General features: G+C 32.3%; 3 protein-coding genes across 3 annotated transcripts; 1 reads left to right on the top strand and 2 right to left on the bottom strand.

Annotated features, from left to right (window-relative positions):
• The first annotated feature begins 2,964 nt into the window (after window positions 1-2,964).
• LOC101259850 (uncharacterized) lies at window positions 2,965-8,402 on the top strand. Its single transcript, XM_004241469.5, has 3 exons — window positions 2,965-4,676; window positions 4,812-4,878; window positions 7,147-8,402. Exons 1-3 carry the CDS (start codon window positions 4,599-4,601, stop codon window positions 8,064-8,066), a joined length of 1,065 nt encoding a protein of 354 aa, XP_004241517.1. The 5' UTR covers window positions 2,965-4,598; the 3' UTR covers window positions 8,067-8,402.
• Window positions 8,403-9,569: 1,167 nt separating this feature from the next.
• On the bottom strand, window positions 9,570-12,934 carry EDS1 (protein). Its single transcript, NM_001320249.1, has 3 exons — window positions 12,230-12,934; window positions 10,681-11,463; window positions 9,570-10,589 (listed from the first exon to the last, which is right to left on the bottom strand). Exons 1-3 carry the CDS (start codon window positions 12,551-12,553, stop codon window positions 9,888-9,890), a joined length of 1,809 nt encoding a protein of 602 aa, NP_001307178.1. The 5' UTR covers window positions 12,554-12,934; the 3' UTR covers window positions 9,570-9,887.
• Window positions 12,935-13,367: 433 nt separating this feature from the next.
• On the bottom strand, window positions 13,368-18,534 carry ADH10A9 (putative betaine aldehyde dehyrogenase). The gene is made up of 15 exons (NM_001346677.1): window positions 18,257-18,534; window positions 17,987-18,120; window positions 17,057-17,137; window positions 16,821-16,969; window positions 16,380-16,472; window positions 16,164-16,287; window positions 16,003-16,068; window positions 15,829-15,898; window positions 15,638-15,714; window positions 14,760-14,873; window positions 14,470-14,547; window positions 14,221-14,372; window positions 14,033-14,093; window positions 13,825-13,931; window positions 13,368-13,690 (listed from the first exon to the last, which is right to left on the bottom strand). Exons 1-15 carry the CDS (start codon window positions 18,372-18,374, stop codon window positions 13,600-13,602), a joined length of 1,515 nt encoding a protein of 504 aa, NP_001333606.1. The 5' UTR covers window positions 18,375-18,534; the 3' UTR covers window positions 13,368-13,599.
• Window positions 18,535-26,726: the final 8,192 nt, after the last annotated feature.

Genomic DNA, 26,726 nt, shown 5'->3' on the forward strand with positions numbered 1-26,726 from the left:
TAACAATGTCATTAGGTAATGAACCTTTTACTAACCAATTTTTATTATCAAACATTGTGATTGGAGAATAAATATGCCATCCATTTAAATTATAATAGTTGTCCGATTCGAGGCTTGAAAATGGAATCTTCTTTGGAAAGGAATGCAAATTCAAATTGGTTGAGTCCCAAACGAGTATCAAATATTAGAGGAGAAAATTAAAAAAAATCAAGAAAATCATAGTGAAAAAAGATAAATTAAGCACATTAGCCTAATTAATAAGAGAAAGAGTTACTGGTCAACATATATTACACTTATACTACTATAGTTTTATATCTTAATTATTATATACCTAAATTATCACTTAATTTTAAATATCAATGTATATTTTTTAATACAAAGAAAGTGAGTGTGTTATCTCTTCATTGTAATTTGTAAATTATTAAAATTTTATCATGTACACATCTGGTCAACGAGAGTGATAATTTTAATAGGTAAATTATGAATGATTGAAATAAACTCGCGATAAAATAATTTTTTTAGGTGTATTTTTTATGCTTAATTTTAAAAGAAAATAAAAGGTCTTAATTTCATAAACCCCTTCCAAGTTGGAAATAAGAGGGTTTTTTTTTTTCCGTGCTTTGCGACATTGTAGTCATCTTCTCCATTTCAATCCCAACTATCGAAGGCAAACGCCGGGAAATGGGAGCAGCAAGCAAGGCAGGGGACTTGTTATTTAAGGCCTTCGTCGGAGGGCTCGGTGTCACCACCATTTACCTCACGGCCACATTTTCCGTCAACGTATACCGTGGTCTCTCTTGGCATAAAGCACAATCGGTAACCTCCACAATCCCTTATAAACAGTCAAGTGTATGATTGCTAGTTGTTTTTCTATTTGGTGGAAAACCTAATTGTGGGATTTTTAGCTGTGATGCCTGAGAATTTTTATGGGTTTTGTGTATTTTATTTGCGAATATATCTTGATCCATTTTTAGTATCTCCATTTGATCGTCCGGCATGATTATTTGATTTCGTTCGTTTATCTATTACATGGATTATTCATTTGCCTTTAACTTGCTCAGGTTGTACGTCTGATATATGGTTTTGGTTGGGTCGTTGAAAATATGCTTAAACTTAGTTAAGGATTAGACTTAGTGTACCTGATACTTTGCCCGAATACCTACTTTAACATACGTATTCCGTTATAATCTGTTTGTCTTACTATCATTTTAGTCCGTTTTGAAAAGAAAATCTATTTCCTTTTTTGCAACTCTTTAGTTCTAACTTTCCAAACTTTGTGGTTTGTCAAAACTAGATAAACGAATTGGAACGGAGTGAGTAGCTCCTAGTGTGTCATGAAGAATGTCTTCTAGTACTAATTTGAAAGATGGAGTATCATTTTCTTTCTCTTGTAACAATTTTTTGTCTATTGCCTTTTTGTATATTTGCCCCTTTGTATTGACACAATACATCAATGAGGATTGTTCAGCTCAAGATTAGTACCTCATGTTCTGCTGGGCGCTGGCTACTGGCCTCTACTTGAAAACCATGCTGTTCAATGCGCCAGACAGTCAAGTAGGACCGAAGTTCCTGCTGTCATTTAGGTGTTGGAAGAGCCTGTACCTTTCCCCTAAATCTATCCATATAATTTAGCTCTAATAATTTTGTGCGCTTACATAACAAGTTGCAATTTAATATTTAGTTTGTGTTAACCCATATTTATTTGAGATAAACATCAGTCAGTTGGTGACTTTTATCAAAATTAATACAAAGAAATACCTGCCTTTGTGTCTTTTTAATCATCAAACTGCTGGATGTGGACTTTTAATGAGGTGTTTAGTTACTTGAGGGTAGGAGAAGGGTAAAGGAGGGAGAAAGAAATTCATTAGTTTATGTCCCTCCCTCCCATTATTTGGAACAAGTCGAAGAGTTAAAGAGATATATTTTGTCCATTTAGTCCTTAAAGGGGTTAAAAGAGAGGACTTGGAAAGGTATCTAGCAGAACCTTTCACTTATGCTCCTATCTCCCACCTTTCTGTTCTCTTTGAAACAGACTGTAAATGATTGACTTTTCCAAAGTGGAAAAGAATGTGATAAAAAATGGAGCTTTTCTGCTGCCAGAGATCACTGATCAGTGGAACTCTTTTCTGGCCTATATCAGAGTTCATCTAACATGCAAGGTGGATGGCTATGTTGCTTGGATCCTCCAAAAATGTTGCCGCACCTATATTGTATTCTTCAATAATGCTCTGTTTTGGGAGGATCCGACATGCAATTGCCAACATTTTTTAAGAGTCCAATCAACATAGGTTGATGGTTGTTTTGGTTTTGTTGGAGTCTTTCCAATTGGGCATAATGATTTTAGTTATCAAACTACCAAGTACTGGTGCACAAAAACTGGTGTTTTTATGTTGGTTGATGTATCTCTTTTTTTGCTTTAGTAGTATAAGGCTTAGCAACTCAAGTGCTTTCATTTCTTGAGCACTAATGATATATTCAAGTGCAATTGTTTCTAGTGATCTAGTGAGTTTCTGAAAGATGTGTTTGAACATGGGGGTTCTGATTGAGAACATACTTGAAGAGTTGTTTCTTCTAAGTTGGCTACTTCACTCATTGTGTATGTACAATTGCTTTAAGGCTGATGTTGTGCTATGAGTCAAGTAAGCAGCTAGACCACCCTTCATGTTTTGTGCTTGCTAACGTGCTATATTTGCTAATTGGTATGAAATTTGAAACACTATGTCCTTCTAGTTTCAGGCACCTGGCTATGCATCACATATGCTCCCTGCACATTTTGTGTGGTTTCTGTTAGTGACCTTACGTGCATATTCAACCTTTGGTCTATTAAATGCTGACAGTGCACCGTTTCTCCTAGATCATCTTTGCTGAATCTGAATATTACGTATCATATGGTTCATTAATTAAATTGTTAGTTTTACAAGAACACTTTCTGATATATGACCTTTTTTCTTCCTGCAAATGTAGAAAAATGAGAAAGAAGGATCTGTAGTTCAGCAGGAAGAATGACCTGTCTTCAAGTCCTACCCTTGGGGTCCTTCCAGAAATTTCGGAGTATATCTGAATCTTGTCGCATTATGTAACGACTTTTTCACAGTTTGTCCGTAGGATATTTAAAACACAGCAGCACTTCATAATCTTCTCCATCCAACAAACAAATTGGATGGACAAAGTATGTCATGTTTATTCAAATTCCATTGCTATATTGTTGCTGAAATTCTACACAAATACATTTGGAGTTCCACAGTTGTATGATTAATTCTATTTACAAGCAACATACATAGATAGCATGGCAATGAATTTTCCTTTTTGAGTATGCAATCACCCATAAAAGACAAGTTCATTTTATTGTACTAAAGATATTACAACACATCATATGTCATACAATAACCAAAGGATGAAAAATAATGTAGAAAATAGTAAGTTAGGTAATTTCCTTTAATCATATCTTACATGCCCATTTTGCATTGTTTCCCATATGGTTCTTTTGGTGCAATGTAAAAGGAAACTTGTGTCCATAAGCAAAAAAGCAAGGCCAACTACTTTTCCATTGCTAGAGAAATGCCCATTACGTATTTATACTCTTAAGTGTGGAATTAGCTACTTGTATGGTAAAACATCACATTTGAATATTTATTTCTTTTTCTAAAAAATCTTTACATATTTAACTAACAAATTGAATTAGTGTACATAATTTTTTTGTTTTAGTTAAAAATAGTAGTTGTACATACATTGTAAGAAGCTTTGAGAAGTTGTAGTTAGAGAATAATTTTGATTAACTAAATAATGAGGACACAATAGAGTAACGTCTTATTTGCTTATGTCAATATTCTCTTTGTCCTGACATTGTTCGAATATCGTAAAGTTATTTTCTTATTTATTTTTTATGACAAAGAAATTCGTCGTTACTATCCTTCGGGTGCATATAGGTAAGACTCACCTTGCTCATATGCAATAGCTCGCAAATCATACCGGAGATGTAACCTGAACTAAGCAAGCTCGGCTCGACAAGCTCGACCTAGAAGACAAATCTCTTGCTTTTGCTGGCAAGACCTTTCGAACTTGAGATCTCCAACATAAAAATCCGAAGATCATGAAAAGTAATTTACATATTTAGAAACTACATAAAAATACTATAAGTCACACAAATTATAAATTTAAAACACATGAATAAATCACAATTAAAGACTTTCTTGTTTGAATTTTAAAATCTGAATAATGTCATACAAACTAGGACAAGATAATATTTTATTTTTTATTGAATGTCCTTTTTGAGATTATGTACATTTCAACAACAATAAAATATCTCATTAATAAAATATGATATTTCTGAGGAATTAAAAGATTATTTTCCATAAACAATAGGGTTGCAGTATAGATTTGGTAACAACCAAGGGCAATTTGGGTAGATTATTTTTTTTATATATATAGTAAAGTAAAGAACTTTTCTAATATTGAAAAAGCCAAGCGTTACACAAAGCAAATTTCCGTTATCTTCTCTCTCTAAACCTATCCACCTAAATTCTTCAGATATATTTCTCTGATCAATTTTAGGGTTTTTCCCAAATTTTTGATTTACAGATTTCACTCAGCTAACAATAATGGTTTCCGATTCAATTGTCAACGTTGCAATCCCTGTCGCTTCCTCTAATTCCAGAGATTTTGGCAAGAAAAAAAGGGTAACAATTTGTTTAATTTGTTGTTCTTTTTGGTTCTATTTACTTTTACATGTTGATAAACCTTAAGCTTTTATGGATATTTTTTCCCCTAATTTGATTGCGCTATGTATTTCTAATATTTTCTGTGAATTTCAGGCTAATCGGACGGCTAAGTTGAAGCAGAGCAAGCGTGATGCTCGACGTGAACAGTGGCTCTCACAAGGTTGTTAATGTTTCTCCTTTTTTAACATATCTTTTCATTTATTGTAGTATTTAGTAATCTGCCCTTTTTGGTTGGGCTAAAATTCATTACTTTGGAATTTGGACTTGAATATATACAATTACCAAGTTTTTTTAATAAATATTTTCACATTAGTTATAGTCATGGGTGTGAAGAGTTAAAAATTTTGCTGAAGTCATATGCCAACACTTGGGGCGAAGTTTCACTTAGACAGTTAAACAGCTGAAGTAGGGTTTGCCTGTGCTATTTTGATAATTGTTGCATCTGCTTATAAAAAGTCTCAGGCGTGTGTGCAAAAACGTTTCTTATTTGGATTAATTGGTCATTTAAGTTGTGTCATGTTACTGTAACGGTCTAGATCATGTTATGCACGCGTCACACCCAAAATAAATAAATAAAGAGAAAATGTAGGCCAAAACACATAGCAAAGCGACCAATGAGTCAATGACATGTGGCCTTTTTGCCCAAATCTACGAGGTAAGAAATCCGAATTGTACGGAGAACATATGGCTTCTTCTAACCTATATGTGTCATACCAATTGTTGTGATTCTAAAGTCATCACAATTCTACAAGAACAAGAACAAAATTCATTCCCCAGTTCTTGGCCTATATATACATGTAGTATTCATCTATCTCATTGTGGCGCTTTGCATATATTATGATTTAGGGTATGACTATGTTGAAAAATTTGATGTCCATAGTGAGAATTTTTAACCAAACTAAGTCATTATATAAAACAATTTACCAAAGTAATACATTTTTCTAAAATTTTACAAAACTAGTATAAACGTATTTCATGGTAACGTTTTAGGGTATATTTTATTTTTTAAAAACTAACAGCATTAGGTTGATATACGTCACTGTAAGTAACGTTTTACTTCTAAAACGTTATTTTCAGTAACGTTTTACTCCTAAAACGTTACTGTGAGTAACGTTTTAGGAGTAAAATGTTACTATGAGTAATGTATATCAATCTGACGCCATCAACTTTTAAAAAATAAAATATATGCTAAAACGTTACTGTGGAATACGTTTATACTAGTTTTGTAAAATTTTAGAAAAATATATTATTTTGGTGAATGACTTTATATAATGGCTTAGTTTGGTTAAAACTTCCCATAGTGAAGTAGTGTCAATGGGTGGAGAATTACTCCAACCTGTTAAGTTAATTGGTTTGTGTTGCTTGAATGGAGACACCGCAAAAGATGTGTCTGGAAAGTTCCTTTTTTTTATCATGTAAAAATAGATTTCACACTAGACAAAATAGTCATTTAAGTATCTTCTTATATTTAGGTCTTCCCTAACTAACTAAAATTTTGAATATTAAAATATTGTCCTAAATTAAAGTGAAAACACGTTTATTAAGCAGACCTCCCAACCCCATCCAAATTGTCTTCTCCACAGCCAAACCCCTCCTTTTTCATTATCTTTTCCGCCACCTCCGCCCCCATTTGATTGTCCTCTTCGCGGCCCTCTGCATCCTCCCATTTCTTCGTCCTCCACAAAAAGCAAGAAAGTTCACCGCAAACACCACTCGTCCATTGCTCCAATGGAAGAGCAGAACTCAATGTTTCAATATTTTGCCAGCAATAGATCTTAAAAAATATGTCAATTTTTTGCATGTTTATTACTCCATTACACAGAAAAGCTGCAATAACATGTCCAAGATAAAGCATCATGATTTTTATTACATGGAATGGTGGTAGATGGAATTGCTGAAACAATTTTTCGAAGCTCTTTCACTTTTTAATAAGTAAATTGGATGTCAACGACAAAATAAAGCAAATCACTATTTCACAAATCCTAGAATAAATTTGAGTCGGAAAATATGACCTCCATTAAAGGAGTTTAAGCTTGGGGGAATGGTGGGAGGTAGTGACTGGAAAAATAGGGAGGAATAAGAGAAATATAGAACAAGATTTGCCAAATAAACCCCTTAAATGCGCTACAAATGAGTGTATGTAACTCACTATGCCATGCCAGCAACAAGTGTCTTATTGATACAAAATTCAGGTATTGTTAGTGTGTAGTAGGTACACAGTTTACTTGAGGTGTATAAGTGAAACTTCGTGTCAACTTTAGTTGTTTGCGTATGACTACAGCCTAAAATCTTTGAAGGGAAAAAAGAACGTGCATTTGGTGTTTGAATTAATCAATCTCAAGATTGGTACTTTTCTCTGTTTCTGTGATTAGTTATGTTGCTTTCCTATTTTTATGTGCCTAATTCTTGGTGGTTGGGGCTTGTGTAGGGAAGAATAAAGTCTCCAAGCAGGAACTTAATGGTGGGGGCGGGGTTTGTGAGCAGGGGATGCAGGTTACTAATGAAAAGGGCCAATTGATGAAGAAGTTTGCTATAAAGCCGAGAGGAGAAGCAGAGGAAAGTGGGGGTTACATGAACACCTACAGTGATTTTGATTCACCTTCTAATAGCCCCACCAGTCACACTAGTAGTGTGTTGGAAGGAAATTATTCTGGGACCAATTTCACTGGTGGCAGCGGCAGTAGCAGCAGTAGTAGCAGTGGCGGTTTTAGTAGCAGTGGTGGGTGTTGCTCAGTAAGTATGAGTGAGGAAGATAACGAAGGGGACGATGACTGCTTGGATGATTGGGAAGCTGTTGCTGATGCTTTAGCTGCCACTGATAAGGAGCAGGAGCAGCATAACTCTAGCTTGGATTCAGCTCCACAGGTTCATATGAGTTTTCAACAAGAAGTTTCTGACGGGAAGGTACCAGCGCTGGATACATCACAGCAGAATCCCAAGGGCAGAGGAACTATACCTGTATTTCCTGTCAGCTTTCAGGCGTGGAGGCCCGATGATGAATTCCGTCCCCAAAGTCTTCCAAATTTGTCAAAACAATATACTTTCCCTATGAATTCAGGGCGTCATTGCCGGGGAGGCTCTGTCTGGGGATGTAAAAGTGCAGCGATACCCACATCATGTCCTATATGCTGTGAGGATTTGGATTTTACCGATACAAGTTTTCTCCCTTGTCCTTGCGGATTTAGGCTTTGTCTCTTTTGTCACAAGAAGATTCTTGAGGAGGATGGGCGTTGTCCAGCTTGCAGGAAGCAGTATAAACATGACACAGTTGGGGGAGAGACAACCAAAGATGCAGGCGGCCTGATGTTTAAAGTGGCTCGTTCCTGTAGCATGATCTCAAGGTCGTAGGAAGATTCTGTTTTTCTATGAATGTGTATGTTGTGTCCTCTTTCTCTGCGTGGCTTGACTTTGTTAGACTCCAATTTTTCTTAGCATTAGATGTTGATATAGGATCGAGATTCTGAAAGCACAGGGGAACTGTTATAGTTCTCTTATAATTTTTCTCATTATAGATATGATGCTTGTGCTGATGTAGAAGACTCCTTATGTGAATAGATAAGGTGGATAAAGGTTAGATAGATTGAATTTGATGGTATAAATGTCCTCGTCTCTTGGAGCACTTCGTCACCTTAGATTACCATGAATAAAAATGAGAGATCAATGGGGCATCAATCTTTGCATGAATATCTTTCTTTTTGAATATTTTTGCGGCTCTCATCTTGACTGTCAGCTATGAATCTGACAAAATACATAGCATATATATATATATATATATATATATATATATAACTTTGCTGTTAACTGGTCTATTGCTCTCACTTTTTTCTTCAATTCAGTTTGGGATCGAACCACAAAATGCATCCTTACCACATTGTGGGCTTTTAGTTTGGCAGATATGTACTGATAAGTTTACTGCCACCAGCTATGTATCAATGCTCTGCCTCAAGGTAATAAAGAAGTGAATTTTGGGGATAGATATTTAGATTCTCTTGCGAATGCTAAGTTCTTGCGCTTTGGGAGTGTAGGGATTTGTGAAGTGAAGTAGTCTTGTTGAGATTAGACTGTTCAGCTGTATATTTGACGTTCTTATTTTTTGTTATCTTTGTTGTATTACCTAACAGTTCTATTTTCAAATTGTGCTTTCGTTGTGTGCTCACTGGACATGTGGATTAGATCATTCTTGGGGGTGTTCATTTGGAAGTATCTCGAAAAATGTCCTATACCTTGGGCTTCTCATTAGCTGGTATAAATATCAAGTTCTTCAATATGGTTAGTTTTGTTGAAAGCTAACATTTACGTGTAGACTTTTTCTGAGCTTTATATAGTCTACTTATTGGATCTTGACAAGATTATGTTAGTGTGACAATTGATTTTTGGAGAAACAGCAGCAATTATGTGGTGTTGCTTCCTTTTTCCTGGTACAAGTTGATTCCTTTTCCATGGAACAGAAGACTTTGTGCTACAGCTAATCTTCTCCTTTCTGTTTTGAATTTCAATTCCTTTAGAGTCTCTGGTTTGTTTCAAGGACAAAGCACATGAGATCTTTGCATGGTTCCCATGGCTGATAGATAAAAGTTTTGTTCTGTATCATTTATTATACATTATTATGATGTTTACGAGTTTCGTGAGGTTAGTTTTTCCAAACTTTTGTATGGACTTGGCTGTCAGTGAGTCCCAAGTATAGCTTAGATAGAAGAAAGAAAATCTCATACAAGGGGAAGGTGCATTTGAAACCTTCTGCTGTCACTATGCTGTCTAGGTATCTTCCTATTAGAATTTGAAAAAATTGAAGTTTTGCTTGCTTCGTTACTTGAAGGATCTTAAAACATAAAAAGTTTGAAATTCTCGGTGTACATGGAAAAATTGTGAGTTTGTTGTATCCCAAACTTAAATACTTGAATGTTGTTGCTATTCTTGCTACTAATCTACCATACAAGTAAAGCAGTTCTCATGAAAGTTGAAACATCTTCAATTATCTGAGCTACATATATCTGGGTTAATCTCATTGAAGTAATGTAAAGCTGTTACTTCTATCTTTTTCTTATTATCTGAAGCAAATACCATCTGGCTGCTCTTATTAGGGGCATTGCAACATATGTGGTGGAATGTTATAGGTGTCTGTGAGTTGGCTGGGATACCATCTTTATCAAGATATTAGGGCGCAAGGCGCTAAGGAGTTATTTTCCTTGACACCCAAGATGCCTGTTTGTGCTGAGGTGGGAGTGTTTTCCACCACTTGGTATAGGTAGATTCAGGGAAGAAAATATCATCGCCAAGAAGGCTACTCTGGATCCAGCCATTTGCAGCTGTTTCTAAATTCAAAACCCTGTCTTGCACTTGTGCAAATGGCTTGTTTCTTAGTTCCTCAACTTCTGCCCAGAAACAAGACTCGGAACGTGCACCAGCTTGCACTCTATCAAAATGCTCTAACCATCTCTGTGTGAACCGATAACGCTTAGGCCTAGCCCTGATCAAGTAAGGTCCAGTATCTTCATTCTTCAAGTGCCTGTAATAGTTTGCAATATCCAAGGGCTCAACTTGCCTGCGAAACTGTGTCCCTAGTTCTATCCAGTCTCTTCGTCCCTCGAAGCTATCTGGGAGCTCATACCTTTTCAACATTTCAATGATCTCATCCCATATACCTGCTAGCTCAAGCCTTCTCACATTAGCATTGAAGTCATCATCGGTGTTTTGAATCTTGAATGCATCATAATACCCAACTTTACGGATATCACACTTGGTCTGATACTCCTGTATCTTGCTTAATGCGTCCCTGATGCTTCTCTTATTTTGTTCAATCTTTTCCTCGTTCTTCTTCTTCTGCTTCTCCCACTCTCCTGCTGCACGAAGACACAGCCTTGCTCTTGTACTCTGAGATTTAGATAACGTGAAAACGCCTATTAGCTTGAGCAAGATAGACAATCCTGCTGAAAATGAAAAATTAACCATATCTATTGCTTACCAGGCCAAGGTCATTCAGTGCTGAATTCATACTTGGATCAACATTTGAAGATAAAGGAATATCAGTAAGATTGTTGAGATGGAGAACATCTTGCATCTCTAAGCTATCTTGCATTTCGTTTTTATATAACAGGTGATCGTTTAAGCTTCTAGGAACAACTACTGCAGCTTCTGCTTCGGAACTCAATTGAGAGGAATAGAACAGTAACTGCAGAACAGCATCAGGGTTCTCAACGACAACCAGTTTCCTATTCCCAGTGCAGAAGATGTAAGTTCCGAAGGGTCTGTAAGGGCTAAGTTGAACAATGTTGGAAACAGTTTCCAACAGTAAGTTTGTGCATCCCTTCAGATTACATGCATCATAGCTTGCAACAGAGGATGCACTCCTCATTACAGTCATAAAGAAATTCGATGCATGACTTGATCGTGCAACAGCCTCGTGCTGATAATACTGGGACTTTGGATTGATGAAGGGAGAGATTACTTGAAGCAATTCTTGAATTGATGAAAGAGGAGCAAGCATCATTCTGGGGACAACGTCGTACTTCATGACAAAATGTAGGAAGTAACGAGCCCAGTTTTCGCGCCTGAGGGCATGAGACCATATCTTGTTACCAACAAGAGGGGATCCAAAAGTCATACAGTATGGATGGAGTAACATGTCACCATTTGGTCTTGTGCGGCAACATTCCAGACACCAGAGAGCTGCCAGAATAGCTATAGCGCCACCCGACGAGTGCCCTGCAAACACTACCTGTCTTCCTTCTAACATTGCCTTCTCCACCTAAAACCAACACAACTCCATGAATCGAAGATGAAGGTATGAAGCTTAATTTCCATTAACTTAGTCTACACTCTACAGAGGCATTATCCTGATAGGATCTATGATAGGAATCAGTACTTTATTGTTGACATGATAACTAATACTCCGTTCGTTGCAATTTAAGCTATGTTGCTCGGACTCTTCAAAAATGTCAACGGGTGCGTGTAGAATTCGCCAAAACTAGTGTATTTTTTTGAGAATTCGAGACGGGTGCGGCATCAAAAGTGGAGAGTCCACGCAACTAAGAATTCAAGTGACTTACTTTCCTTTGTGGTCTTTCCCAAAAAGAATGTCTCTTTTTATATCTTGTAATTTTTCCAATCCCAACATTCTACTTGGAGTTTAAGACCAGAAGATCAATAGGACTAAACAACAAAGTCTCCATTTATTTCTTGAACTCGGTGTCTAAGTCAAACTAAGACACTAAAATTAGGACGGAAGGAATAAATAAAAGCCACTAAAGGGAATCAAGTTGATCCAACTGAACTATCAGGAATAGAACTTCCAATGCTTTTGAAAAAAAAATTGAATCAAAAAGAAAAATTCTTTGTCTAAACACTCACACAGAATTTGATTCTTTAACTGGTGTACACTCAAGTGGTAAAAACAATTATCTACAGGAAATGAGATTATACTACTCTAACATTTAACACTACAATTTTTTCGTGTCAAGTCAAAACAACGAGTTTTAAGAAAGAACAAGATAATTGAACCCCAGTATGTATACCTCATTTTTAAGTGAAGATTTGTCCAGTATCTCTTCAAATCTTGTAGCAAATACTTCATTGACCTTAGCTACTTCATCAGTGCCAACACTTCTCAAAGATGGAAACAGAGTGGTGTTGATCTCTTTCTCTCCAAAAGAAGTGTTACTGTACCAACCATCAGAAGACAAAGTTCCAGCAAAAGCAAAAACAACATCAGTAGACCCATTAATTTTCTTGTAAATATAAGGTTTCCCAGGTGATAAATTGTGAGCTTCCATGGTTAAGTTACATGTTTTCTTGATTAGCTCATCTCTGACTTCAATTCCTTCTCCAATTTTCACCATTTTTGCTTCTTAGCTGCTTAAAGATTGCAACTTTACTGTTTAGTTTTCAAGAATCCTTGAAGAAAGATTGAGGATAGAGAGATGGAGTGAAGGTAAAGGGGAAATGGGTACTTAAGCTTTTGGTGATTGGATGAAATGTAGAGGAAATGAGCCATTGACTTTTGAAGTCTTTGTATTGCTTTGCTTGACTCTTGCCTGTGGAAATTGAATAGGAAGTTAAATAGTATAAATCAAGGAAATTTCCTACTAATTGTTCTGCAAAATGGTTAATGTACGGGCTCTTTAAAAATGTTGTTAATTTTATCAAAATGATTACTTTCCAAGGATTTTAATATACACTTGCATCTTTATGTCTTCCATAAGAACAAGAACAAGAGGGATGGGCTCTCCGCTAATATTTTTCATATATATGTTAACACTTTTAAAACGTCTGAAGGAAATAGTATATTTTACTTTTATTTTTGTTCTAATTTTTTTAAAAAAAGTACATCATATTTTTATTTTATTTTTAATAATAGTACTTTCATATAAGATAATATGATACGTTGAATATAGACATTTTTATTTTGTTATGCATGTATTAATTTAAGATAAACAAAAATTAAAAGAATCCTTTTCTTTATATTCTAATTTTTAGCACATTACACATCAAATGTGACACATAGAAAGTGAGGAGGAGGGAGTATATTGGTGCTATTTTATTCTTTCTCTTGATTATTTTGCAAAGTGCGTACCCACAGAGGACAACTTGGTACTTTCTTTGTTTTTCCTTTAAAAGAATGTATTAGAAATAAAGGTTGGGAAGTTAGAAAAGTCAACTCAAATTTTTAGATAGAATATATAAAATATTTCGTATTCACACATGATTCAAAGAAGGGCTAACACGATATATAAATAGAAAAGAAAAGCTACTTTGATATTGTCTCTATTCGATTAAGGTTTATTAAAACTGTTTATTGGTTAACGAGCAAAATAAACAATTCTAATAGACTAGAGTTTAGTTTTGCACATTTATTAAAACTGCTTCGTGGACAAACTCCCTTTTACTAATTCTTTGAAGGTGACTTATAAAAAGCCAATGGTTCAGCAGAAGTATACTCTGTCACCTGCTTAATGTTCAAGAAATTTTCAAGACCCCTGCATCAATGAACACAATGATTATCACTTATCATTCCGATCATATCAGAGGTCTCAAGTTTGTGCATTGAATTTTTTGATATAGTGCGTTTTTCACTTAAATACAACGTGAGTTCAGATTAATGAGTGCTTACCATTTCCCTAGATCACGTCCAAAACCACTACGCTTTTTACCACCCCATGGTAGCTCATTAAAGGTTGGCTGTGAACAGTTAATCCAGATGATACCTGTCTGAAATGCCTGCAAATTAAATTCCAGTTAATTGACAACAGGTCAATCGCCTTCTGATATTGATTTATGAAGGAATCGCTTGTAGCAAATGTGAAATACTAGGTTCCCACCTTTGTAAACCTCTCACACCTTTTAACGTCTTTTGACATAACAGCAGCACCCAAGCCATACCTATGAAAGGAAGTGGGGGGATTAACAACATACTAAATGACTAAAACTTAGTTCAAATTAACTAAAAAGGTAAAAATGGAAGGACAAAAAGACATGGTTAACATCAGTCTGAATAGGCAACTCTCACTTGGTGTCGTTTGCTAGTTCAATGGCTTGCTCTTCAGTTTTGAATGTTTTGACACAAAGAACGGGTCCGAATACTTCCTCTTTCCAGATTTCCATTGAGGTATTAACATCAGTAATAATTGTTGGCTGAACATAATATCCTTTCTTCAAGTGCTGCAATTCAATTATGATGACTTAAAGTTGTTTTACAAAAGATTGACAAACAAAATAAAGCATCTGCAGCCTTTTGCTAGATAAGGATCTTTTTTACCTGAGGCCGTTCGCCACCACACAGAATGGTTGCACCTTCACTTTTGGCATTTGAGATGAACTTCAATACCTTCTCATACTGCAGGTTAACAAAAATTAGTACATAGAGATTGTCTACACATTGTGTGACCACTCCATCTACAAGATCTGCTAGAAAATAATAAACCAAAAATAGTGTCTTCTAATGAGTTGCTGTGTCAACTCACTGTTAATTATCTACTTTTTGTTTCTGAGGCAATTTATTGTTAGAACCACATATTCTATTTTACCCAAAAGCATGCAATTTCTTACTTGTCCAGCACTGACGACAGGACCAAGCTTGCAGTCTTCTTCCAAAGGATCGGAGATTTTGATGTTTTTGGTCCACTTAAGCAGTCTGTCCATAAATGCAGAAGCAATGTTTTCCTGGAATGTTCAGAATTTGATTTTAAGAAACGTTTCGACATGATGGATAATAGAAAGGAAAATACCACAAAAGAGTACATCAAAAAGACCAGGAAATGCTACAGTGTTTGTAAGTTAGAAATAATGTAATCAGCATTCGCGTCTGGCCTTGATATGCTAAAGTATGGTAAAATATATACTAGATCATCTTTTTCTTGGGAAGGCCACATCCTATCTCATATACTCATATTTGTTCCACCTTTTTACTATTTACTGAATTCTAGTATGTAATTGATAGTACTCTCCGTGTAATTTCTAACTTCATAAAGTTTTTTTCATTAGATAAATCAATTAATATCCAAATTTTTTTAAAAAAATTGCACCCTAGCAATTCACATCAGCTCACGTTTAGGAAATAAACTTATCTTTCCCACCCTGAACAATCGTTTTGTTCATAAGAAAACAAAGCAAATGAACTGGAGTCCCAAATTTTTCCAAGAAATAGGCAGATAAGAGTTAAGACAATGTCACACAATTTGAATAGGAGTGGCAATTTTGTTGATCTTCTCTCAAGCATACCCTCTCTCACAAAGTGCTGAAGAGTTGAACTTCACATTCCTATTACACTGCCAAGCACGACGTGACTTGATGATCAATCATACACACAGGTGTTCTGAGAGGTACTTCCTAGATAATTGTAAATTGTGCCTATCCAGGACCGAGTTAACCAAAGGAAAACACTGTGACTAAATATGTGGACCTCAGCCACATTTAACACTTGTTACCTGTACTATAAGCCGTGATGTTGCACTACAAACTTGACCAGTATTTGCAAAGATGCCAAAAAGAGTCCACTCAGCAGCTGCATTAGACAAAGAAGAACATAGGATCAAGTTTCAAGATAAAATTCCTAAACAAAAGGGTGAAGCAAACTTCTTAACCAAATGGTCGAGTGTACAATTTAAAAAGAACAAACCTATATCAAGGTTATCGATATCGTCAAACACCACGATTGGACTTTTTCCACCAAGCTCAAGACTAACTGGCTGCAAATGAAACAAAAGGGCTTAGCATAATTAATCCACCCGCAGACCAGCTAGTTTTTTTCCAGTTAGAACCTAAAAGATCACTTATTTACGTCAAAACATACTTTAACAAGTTGAGCTGCAGCAGTCATGATCTTAGATCCTGTAGGTCCACTTCCTGTAAATGAAATCTGTCACCAAAAAATTTATAAAATCATTTTGAACATATTTTATGTGAGATTCGATAAATAATCAAAAGGCAAAGTCGAAAAAGAAACAGGCAAACCTTGTCCACATGAGGATGAGATGCCAAAGGACCACCAGCTTCAGGCCCCAATCCTGTTAAAATGTTAAGGGCACCAGAAGGAAGACCAATCTCTCTACAGATCTCACCCAACTCCAAACAGGTACTACAATTGAATGTCAGAGTCATTTAATTAAAGGAGCAAATGATGCGGATCAAGGATATAGATAATGAAGATGATATGATATAAGGACTCACATTGATGCTAGTTCAGATGGCTTAAGTATTGCTGCACAACCAGCAGCCAGAGCAGGGGCAACTTTCCATATGGCCATTAACAATGGATAATTCCTTCATAATTAAAAAAAAAAAGGATCATTGACTTGAAAAAGTGTGCTTGAATGTCATTCTCATTGTTCATTTATTAGGATTATGGTCCAACTTTTCCAATGAAATATATTGCTGAACTAGGAGACAACTAGTTAACTGAATATTGTTCATTTCCAAACCATATTTCAACATTTTAAGAACTAACCAGACGGCCAGACTACCTCAGATAAAGTATAACGACTTACTTTTAGCTTGTCAATGACACGAAAACAACCAGTGTATATAGATATGTACACAAACATCTACCTGATCAGTCTGTGGTTTGTAAAACTAAAGAAAAAACGTAATAACTCTGAAAATGGCACCTACCATGGAGTTATCAATCCCACAACACCAAGAGGTTCTCTAAGAACATAACTTTTATATGAATCTGAATTAAGATTAACCGGAGTCATCCTTCTCGAATCCAAAGCTTCAGCAAGGCCTGCATAGTACTCAAAACATCCTGCAACGTCATCCTGAAATATAAGACAGCACAAAAAATAAATTTGTGTACATCAAGTTGAAGCGAACAATATATTTATCTCATTTATGCAAGAAAGTACCATATCTGCAGCAGACTCATACAATGTTTTTCCACTATCAAGGGATTCAAGTGTTGCAAGTACGGATTTCTTCTCCAGTACCTATGAAAAAAAATCTAAAACAATTAGCAAATGAATCATTTAAAGAAAAGCAGAATAGTCAATTAGTCCTGTAGAATGTACCAATATCTTGCCAACACCAGGTGAAATGCAATATATACAGCAGCTCACTAGTAAGTAGTATCCAAGAACATAATCTACTTGAGTGGAAATTTTCTGTTTTCTCAAATTAGTAAGGTATGTGCCCCTAAAATGAATCCTCCGCGACATCTACAGCTGCACTATTTTTCAGGCATCTATAGAAGATAAATATCTGTGCTTAGGACAATCCAAAAGGCGCTCACAGCTTGGAAGAATCACTAATGTAAAATTACATACGCACTAGACCTATTACTATGCTTTAATCTCAAACCGAATCATCTACATTCATTTCGCTCCAGTTGGTGATTTGTTTCACTCCAATACTCAATAGTGTGTCTATAAAAAAATACTCACTTGTCTTAGTTTTATGTACAAGGTAGTAGACCTGATATTCTCAGAGCTAGCTACCCTTCAATGGAGAAATATTTAACTATCTGTCGACACACTAGCCGTACTTAGAGTCAACCAACTAGCTTTTACGCCTAAAAGTTACACTATACCTGAGTTCAATCCTTCAAAAACAGAAGGAACCGCCATCTCGATGTAACTCAGAGAATACAGCGCTAAATCCTGTATAATTTGAGCTGACACTGTTCCGAACTCATACATAATTACGAAATCAGCATTGAAATATAGATAACTTTTCTGTTTCTGGACTAGTAACTGCCTTTATCCAGGGTTCTAATAAAATTCCTGAAAAAAAAATATGAATATGTAAAATTAAGATGCCAATGCAGAACACTATACAACCTTAGCAGCAATAGCACGGAGGTATTTTGCGCGTTGTGCCCCTGTTGTAGAACCCCAGTCATCCCTCGCAATCGCTTTCCGTGCTGCTTCCACAGCTATATCCACATCTTCCGCGGTAGCCGCCGGAATATCCCCTGAAAATCCAATTTAAACATAATCTCTCATCGGAGTTTTTCACGTGCTTCACCAACATTCAACAGAAAAAGAAAAAGTGAAAAGTAGAATCAGATTACAAATACTGATATAATAGAGTATGTTAATCTGACGCACCGATGATTTCTTCAGTAGCCGGATTGATTATCGGAATCCGGTTCTTCTTGACCGGTTCTCTCCATTCTCCGCCGATGTACAGCTGTCGACGAGGGATTGGTACATTACGATTTGCCATAACTCGATACAATCACCTCACCCTTACGTAAAGAAAACTGATAAAATGGCGCAGGGAGTAGTTAGATCAGTGATTTTTGTTCATATAAAAAGCCACCATATAAAGAAATGAGCAAAAAAGAAGTCGAAAGGATTTAACGTCTACATTGATTTTATTATGAAAGTTGTTTCGACGAAAATATTTCACAATCTTATATTTGTATGTTTATGAATTTTATTCGTTTAATGTTGATTTAAATTCAAATTATATTTCAAACGTAGAAATGTATAATTTTTTTTGGAATAAATTAATTAGATAGTGTTACTATTTTTTGGAGAGAAATCATGAAATGAATGAAATAGGAAAATTAGAAAGGATAGTAGTAAGTAGTAACATCACTTATCCATCTTTTTCATGTATAAATGCGGGTTAGAGTCCGTGTTGATTGAGATAACGGATTGGTGTTATATTTTTGGATTGAGTTAAAGTTCAGAGTTGTTTATGGTTATGGTTAATAATCAAATTAAATTGTAATTCAAATCAAATTGATTTAAAAAAATTGATATTTGGTTTGCTTTAGTTTGGTTTGGTTTTTAAGTTTTGAAAATAGATACTATTTAATTTAATTTAGGTTATACTAAAAAATAATTGCAAAAAAATAAATCGAACCGATAAATTAGATATACAAATTTTATAATTATTTAAATATTATTCATAAATAAATTTAAAATATCTTAAATTTTAATTAACATAAGTCTTTAACTTTACCATTTTTTCAAGTCCAACACTTTAGCCAAGGTATAACAATCTCAATTTCAAGTCCATCAAAATTCATTTTAGTCTTTACTTATTATATTCACATAAAATAGTCATATTTTCTCTTACACTTTGTTCATGTCATATTTTCTCTTACACTTTGTTCATGTAATGATAACTCTATTGTTGTTTAATTGTTTGATTGAACCGACATTAGCTATTTTGTAGATTATTCATGTAATTGGTGTTTGTGTCTATCGAGGTACGTACGTCCTCAAAAAAATTATTACTTTCAAACCGAGTAAACCAAAAAAACTGAACCAAACCGACAATAACCAAACTAATATTTATTTTTTTCGTTTGGTTTGGTTTTAGAAATTTAAAAAATCGACTAGATTGGTTTGATTTTGATTTTAATCAATAATCGATCCAAATCGAATCACGAACACCCCTACTCATACATTATATTTTTACATGTTACTAAAGTCAGGTTCATTCATGTTTGGATTTCCGATCTATGCTTCAGTTGGACATGGTCATGCTCAGGAGGACACGATCAATTCTTTTCTTCTTATGAGTTGGATCAGACTCAAGCAGTATATATTTATATTATGATGAGGACATAAGTGCAATACAAATATTGATAGGGACCAAACTGATATTTCTGTAACTTCTTAACGGATGTTTCAGTTAGTTACAACTTAGAATGTACAACCGGTTAAGCCTTGGCGCACATCGTGGTCAAGCAGCTCGCTTTGCCATTGCACGGTGAAAGGCACAAAATATTGTGTCTTATCGTTCGCAGAGGTTCAAAACTATCGAAAATAATTTTTATACTTTCACGAAACAATATTAACGACCGTATGTGTTTTATCTTTTTCAAGTTTCACTTATCAAATTTTAGTAAGTATTATAATTACGTTTAAAAAGTGAAAGTGGACCTTTTCTCTCCAAATATACCAAGGTGCACATGCTCCATTTAAGTCGCGATCTTTCATTTTCGTTATGATTAGATTAGAGTGGTGGGCTATTGTTGATCAGTGGTCAATAATGTTTGGATTGTTTGATATTTCTTTCGTCGTGTGAAACTAAAGTAATCATAAATATTTATATTCATACTTAATATTTACTTTAATCTTAAAAATTAATATGATAATACATATTACATGAACAACGAGTTTATCTATAAAACGATAAATATTATATATTTATAAAATTAATATAAATATTAAATATGAGTAATTTTATCGCAAAAAATGTTAATAGGAAAGAGATCTAAGGAAAACGGTGGTGATGGTGGACCCCTAACAAGATAAGATGACAATGAAGTACTCTATCACTTGTTGATATTGCATTTATATTACTTTCATAAATTTTATTTATATCATGGTATTCAATTACTTTTGTAGATTGTGTACTTAAAAATCATGAGTAATGGTTTTGTTTTTTTGAATTGTCATACTTAACTTAGATATGAGCTTATATATTTCATCATTTACGATTTGTTAGGTTGAATTAATTATTGATGATTTTTGACACATTCTTGATTTTTTACAAAAAAAAATGTAATTAAAAGAAATCAATCATGAAAAAATCAAAACGAACAACACAATATAAGACACAAGTGGTAGTGAAAATTGAAGTAATTTTATTACTACATAAAACAATACTCCATAATTTTATTTTAATTTATAAGTTTTACTTTTTAAATCATTTCTTAAAAAGAGCGTTTCTTTCTCACAATTTTCAACAAATTACACATAATATGTTTTAGATCATAAAATTAAATAACATTTTGTTACATTCTACATATTTTAAATTTAATATCACAATAATAAAAAGTCTACTTTAATTTTCTAAAACTATATAACAATTCAAAACTAAAAAAATAAATTGAAACCAAGATCCGTACTACTGATAGAATGGACCTATATGTGTAGGATCTATCTATAGAATTAATTGGGTTGGCATTAATATTGTTGACCTAGCTCGATCGAGTTTCCAACTTATATTAATATTAAATAAATATAAAGACTATAGATCGAATAATAATTATATTTCATTTTTTTATTTTGCAGGATTATAAATCTACATGAATTAATTTACTTTTAAACGTGAGATTTTATTTCTTGCACCAAAATTTAGGCTTTAACTATTATCTCGTGTCTAAAGTAAGCCGTGAACCCATTATACAGTTTATTTTTATTCGGTGTTTAATATTTATATTAGAGTCTGACTAAATTTAAATTTCTGTTGGAAAATCCACTCTAATACATAAAGCGTTTTCCAATTATAATGACTCTATACACAAAGAGACTTGAATTCGAGATCTCTGAACTCTTTATAGTTATACTACAAAAACTAGTTTTTGATGTGTGTATCTTTTATGTTTGATGCGACACTAATTTATAGTAGTAAGATTCACGTAAGAATTAATTAAATTAGATAGTCAATAACTCTTCGTAAATGCCTAAATATAAAAAAAGGAAAATTTTATTAATAGACAGGAAATAAAAATTTAGAAAAGAAGTAGCCACTTTTCTATTTACAAAAAAAAAAAAAAAAAAAAAAAACCCAAAAAGGGTCATGAGCTCAAGTATTAAAACAAAAAAAAAAAAATTCCCTTTATTTTTTAAAAGAACTTTTTTCATGTATCAATATTGTATAAATATGTATTTGATAATTTATAGATAGTTATGTAATGTATAAACATGGTATAAATAGTGTATAAGCATGTATCAATATTATCTAAAAAAAATAATTGTGTGTGGGGATATTGTATAAATAATATATTATCGTGTATTAATATTATATTATTAATGTATAATACCGTTATTCATTTGACTATCATGCATTCCTTAATATATAAATGAATAAATAAAATATAATAAACTACATAAATATTCATATATTTTTTTTTTCAAAAAGAAGTGAAACAATTAGAAAAAAAAATTAACAAAAGAGAAACAAAAGAAATTACACAATGTCTTTTAAAAAAAAAAATGGTCAAAGAGCTCATTTGAATTGACTCGAAAAAAATAGTTTTTAAGTCAAAAATAAAAAGATATTAAAATGATTTTTAAGTCAAAAAATAAAAAGTAGAAGAGATCTATTTTTAATTTCTGACTTATTTTAAGTTATTCTTTACCTTGTCAAACACTTTATAACTTATTTTAAATTATTTTTTAATACATTTTAAGTTATTTTTTATATTTATCAAATACTTTCATAAATCAAAAACTGATTTAGAAGTAGGTTTAAACAATTTTTAGATCAATCCATGCTATAACATTCCAGTTGTAAACCAAATAGTCGAGCGACTATATTTGGTATAAAAAATGGCCGATTGGACGTTTTAAATAAAATAAAAGAAGTGAATTATTTTTGTATAAGTGAATTGTTTTTAATAGCAATTTTCAGACACAGCAAACACAAAAATTATATTTATATGATATAACTATAGTTTGCATAATTGTGTTTTATAGTAACATAAATATTTATATCTTGCTATACATATACAAAAGAAAGCGGTTACATATAGTTCGCATTTCTGTTTCGGCATACATATACAAAAGATCAATTGTATAATTTGTGTTTGTATAAAGCGAGAAAAAGATAAAAACAAAAGAGAATTAGACAGGAGAATATTTGTATTTTATAATTAGAAGTGTATAAGACAAAGATATATGCATTTGAATGTGTATACATACAATTTTCTCACTTTATACAAACAGAGACACAATTTATATATCATATTTGTATAAGCGAGAGAGATAAGAAAGAGACTGGCGAGCGAGATCGGAGAGTAACGAGCGAGATCTAAGAGAGGGAAACGAAATTATATGTATATATATAATTTTCTCTCCCTTTATACAACACAAACGTATTTTATACATTTATGTTTATATAAAAAGCGAAAGAGGCAAGGGAAAGAACGACAATGGGTGGCGAGATTCATCTAGAAATAGATGGAATAACAACATTTGCTATTGAATACAACTAAATTAAACTATATTTATAGCATTTAATTTAAATTTATAATTTACTATTATATATAAAAAAAAAATTTTGGTCCAATGAACATTTTGCATGATTTTTCCAATATAAAAATAAAAGTAAGAAAATGGGCGTCTCGAGCCCAAAAAATTCGTCTGAAACCTTTCAATCTGTGAGGTTTTTATATATGAAACTACGCTTCATATATATTTTGATCTATTTATCTTTTCTTAAATCATTAAAACAATTTTTTTCTATTTTTAATTTTTCACATGATATTAAATTATAAGATAGAAAAATATGTTTGGTTGAGGATTTTATTTTTTAAACTACATGTCAAATATAAAGGACTCGTATATATAAGATTAAGATATATATATATATATATATATATATATTAAAGTGCTTCCTAATAATTTTGTATTTAAGGAGACTTGAACTCGAAACCTTCGAATTCATTATAATTATGTTACAAAAATTGTGTTTTTTTTGTGATAACTCATTTAGTCGCCACAATAGGTTGATTCTGGTTGTAATTTTGTTCCTTATATTTTTGAAAAATTAGTGATTTCGCGATTTGATATATGTATCAAATATCAAATTAATAGTCAATTCAAATAGAAAAACACAAACTACATAGTGATAATTAATATTTTTTTTTCCTTACAGTCAGTTCAAGATCCCATACATATTCCTTCACTTGTTGACATTTCAATTTTTTTGTTTGTTAACAATAACATAAAAATATGCTTCTTAGTTCTCACTTAAATCAACATTGAATTTATATTACGTCACAAATTTTATTTATATCATGGTATTCAATTGTTTTTGTATATTGTATACTTGAAAATCATTAGTAATGGTTTCGTTTTTTGAATTATTGTATTTAACTTAGATATGAGCTTATATACTTCATCTTTTATATATTATCAGGTTCGATTAATTAGTCATGATTTTTGATATTAATTAAAAAAAAAATAAAGAAAAATGATCATGAGAAAATTAAAAGGAACAATACAATAATAAGACATATAAAGTAAACCAAGTAACAAGTGATTGTGGAAATTGAAGTACTTTTATTACTTCATAAAACAATACTCTATAATTTTGTTTTAATTTATATGTTTTACATTGTTAATCCTTTTTTAAAAGGATGTTTCTTCCTAACTATTTTCTGCAATTCATTAATCTAATTTTTCACGTACGTGACATGTTTACGATAATAAAATTAAATAATATTTTATTACCTTTCTCATATTTTTTAATTTGGTATCACAATCAAAAAAAGTCTACTTTATTTTATCTTTTGACTTTGCTGGATTATTAACCCGCCATGAATTGATTTATTCATTTACTTTTAAACGTGAGATTTTATTTTCTTGCATCAAAATTTAGGCTTTAAGAGACCAACCCAATATTATTCATCTCATTGTTTAAGGTGAACCCATTATATAGCTTTTGTTTTTTGGTCTCTCGTTCAGTATTTGATATTTATATTAGAGTCTGATTAAATTTAAATTTAGCGATGACTCATTTAGTCACCACAGAAGCAAAGGATTTTAGAATTTTGTGGGAATTATATGAGTGTTTGAGTGACTACAATCGCTACAAAAAGACTAATATTGGTCGTAGCATTATCCTTATCTCTATCAAAGTTAAATAACTCAATATGGACATGTTTTGTTGATAAAACAACTAAATCTATATCACAAATGAGTTTGTTATCTCCTTTGGGAATTATAGGAATATCAATGTATTTTAGACGATTTCCAGGAAATAATTTACTTTGAAACACAACTTTTCCTCTCAAAATACAATTGAGTACTGCTATATGTGAAAGCTCTATTTTCGATACCCGTTATATATGTAAATTGTGATTAACTGAACATGAGAAAATAAGTAGAAGACACGTTATAAATAGTGAGGAAGTTATGAGGTCCTTTATTTTTTTCGATGTGTGTAATTTTTTGTGCGGATGCAACTCTAATTTATAATAGTAATTTTTCTCAAGGTACTTAAGATTCATTATTAATAGTTACAGAAGTTTAATTACTTTCTAATCCACAAAAATACAAGTCATTGAATTTAGTCCTGAGAATTAATTAAATTAGACAGTCAATAACACTTGATAAATGCCTAAATGTAAAAAAGGCCAATTTCATTAATATACAGAAAAATTAAAAGTTTACAAAAGAAGTAGCCAATTTTCTATTCAGTTATTTTTAAATATGAGATTTTATTTTATTTTATTTTCTTGCATTAATGTTTAGGCTTTAACTATTAATTAGTGAACAACCAACAGTATATTATTCATCTCATGTCTAAGAACCCATTTGATTTTGTAGTTAGTTTGTTTTATGGTTTATCATTTGATTTTCGATATCTATATTAAAGTCTGATTAAATTTAGATTCGTGTCGTAAAATTTATTTTAAGAAAAAAAAATCTATGTACACAAAAAAAAATTGTCAAAAAGGATCATGCACTTTTACAAAAAAAAAAAAAGAGTATTTTTTTAAAAAAATAAGTGTTTCTTTTACTTATTTTATCTTAATTTAATTTATTTGTTTTAATTTTTTTAATCCATTTCGAAAAGAATGTTTCTTTTTCTCTTTTTTTTTTTGAATAACTCTGTAATTTAATTTTTTGACACAACATATATAATACACAATAAAATTAAACTATATTTTATTACATTCAACATTATCTTTACTTTAAAATCATACAATCAAAAATCTTCCTCAATTTTTTAAATCACTTAAAATTATTTGTATAAATTTTATAAGTTGTATGTATAAGATCTAAACATAGAATTGGGTTCGAATTAATATATTAGACCTAGCTTAATTGGACTTGTGTATTCACATTCAAATTTGACTGACTTATTAATGTTACATAAATCTATAAATTATAGGGTCATATAATTAAATTTTATCTTTTGACATTCTTAGATTATTTTGTCGTGAATGATTAATTCATTTGTTTTTAAGTATTTTATTTTATTTTAATTTATTTTCTTGCATCAATGTTTAGGCTTTAACTATTAATTAGGGAACAACCAGCAGGATATTATTCATCTCATATCTAACGTGAATCCATTTTGTCGTTTGTTTATTTAATGGTTTCTCATCTGATATTCGATATTTATATTAAAGCTTAATTAGATTTAAATATGTGTTAGAAAGTTCAATCTGAAAATAAAACTAAAGTACTCTTTAACAATGATAATTTCGTATTCAAATAGACTTGAACTCGAAATCTCTGAACTCATTATAGTCATATTACTAAAACTACGTTCTTTTGTGGTGACTCAATTAATCGCCACGATAAATTAGTTCTGATTGTAGTGTTGTTTCTTATATTGTTGAAAACACCATGATTTGAATGTATATATCAAATATTATATTAATTAATCAATTCAAATAGAAAAACTCAACTTTATAGTAATAAATAATATATTATTTTTCTTATTGAATATAATTGTAGTTTAATCAATTACTTATTCCACATGAAGAAAAGCTTACAATCAGTTTTAGATCCCATACACACTCCTTCCTCTTGTATTTCCCAACTACAAAAATGTCCATCATCACAATTATTTCGATCTCTTTCAAAATTAAAT

Source organism: Solanum lycopersicum, chromosome 6, assembly GCF_036512215.1.
Source record: "Solanum lycopersicum chromosome 6, SLM_r2.1".
NCBI lineage: Eukaryota > Viridiplantae > Streptophyta > Magnoliopsida > Solanales > Solanaceae > Solanum > Solanum lycopersicum.

Bases quoted from the DNA above. Each gene is read 5' to 3' on its own strand.
- LOC101259850 (XM_004241469.5), top strand. From the start codon at position 4,599: ATGGTTTCCGATTCAATTGTCAACGTTGCAATCCCTGTCGCTTCCTCT. The intron at 4,677-4,811 runs GTAACAATTTGT...TGTGAATTTCAG, and splicing joins ATTTTGGCAAGAAAAAAAGG to GCTAATCGGACGGCTAAGTT. The intron at 4,879-7,146 runs GTTGTTAATGTT...GGGCTTGTGTAG, and splicing joins TGAACAGTGGCTCTCACAAG to GGAAGAATAAAGTCTCCAAG.
- EDS1 (NM_001320249.1), bottom strand. From the start codon at position 12,553: ATGGTGAAAATTGGAGAAGGAATTGAAGTCAGAGATGAGCTAATCAAG. The intron at 11,464-12,229 runs GTATACATACTG...TGTTGGTTTTAG, and splicing joins AATCTTCACTTAAAAATGAG to GTGGAGAAGGCAATGTTAGA. The intron at 10,590-10,680 runs GTAAGCAATAGA...TCTAAATCTCAG, and splicing joins CACTGAATGACCTTGGCCTG to AGTACAAGAGCAAGGCTGTG.
- ADH10A9 (NM_001346677.1), bottom strand. From the start codon at position 18,374: ATGGCAAATCGTAATGTACCAATCCCTCGTCGACAGCTGTACATCGGC. The intron at 16,473-16,820 runs GTAGGTGCCATT...TTAATTATGAAG, and splicing joins GTGGGATTGATAACTCCATG to GAATTATCCATTGTTAATGG. The intron at 14,874-15,637 runs GTAACAAGTGTT...TGAACATTCCAG, and splicing joins CATCACGGCTTATAGTACAG to GAAAACATTGCTTCTGCATT.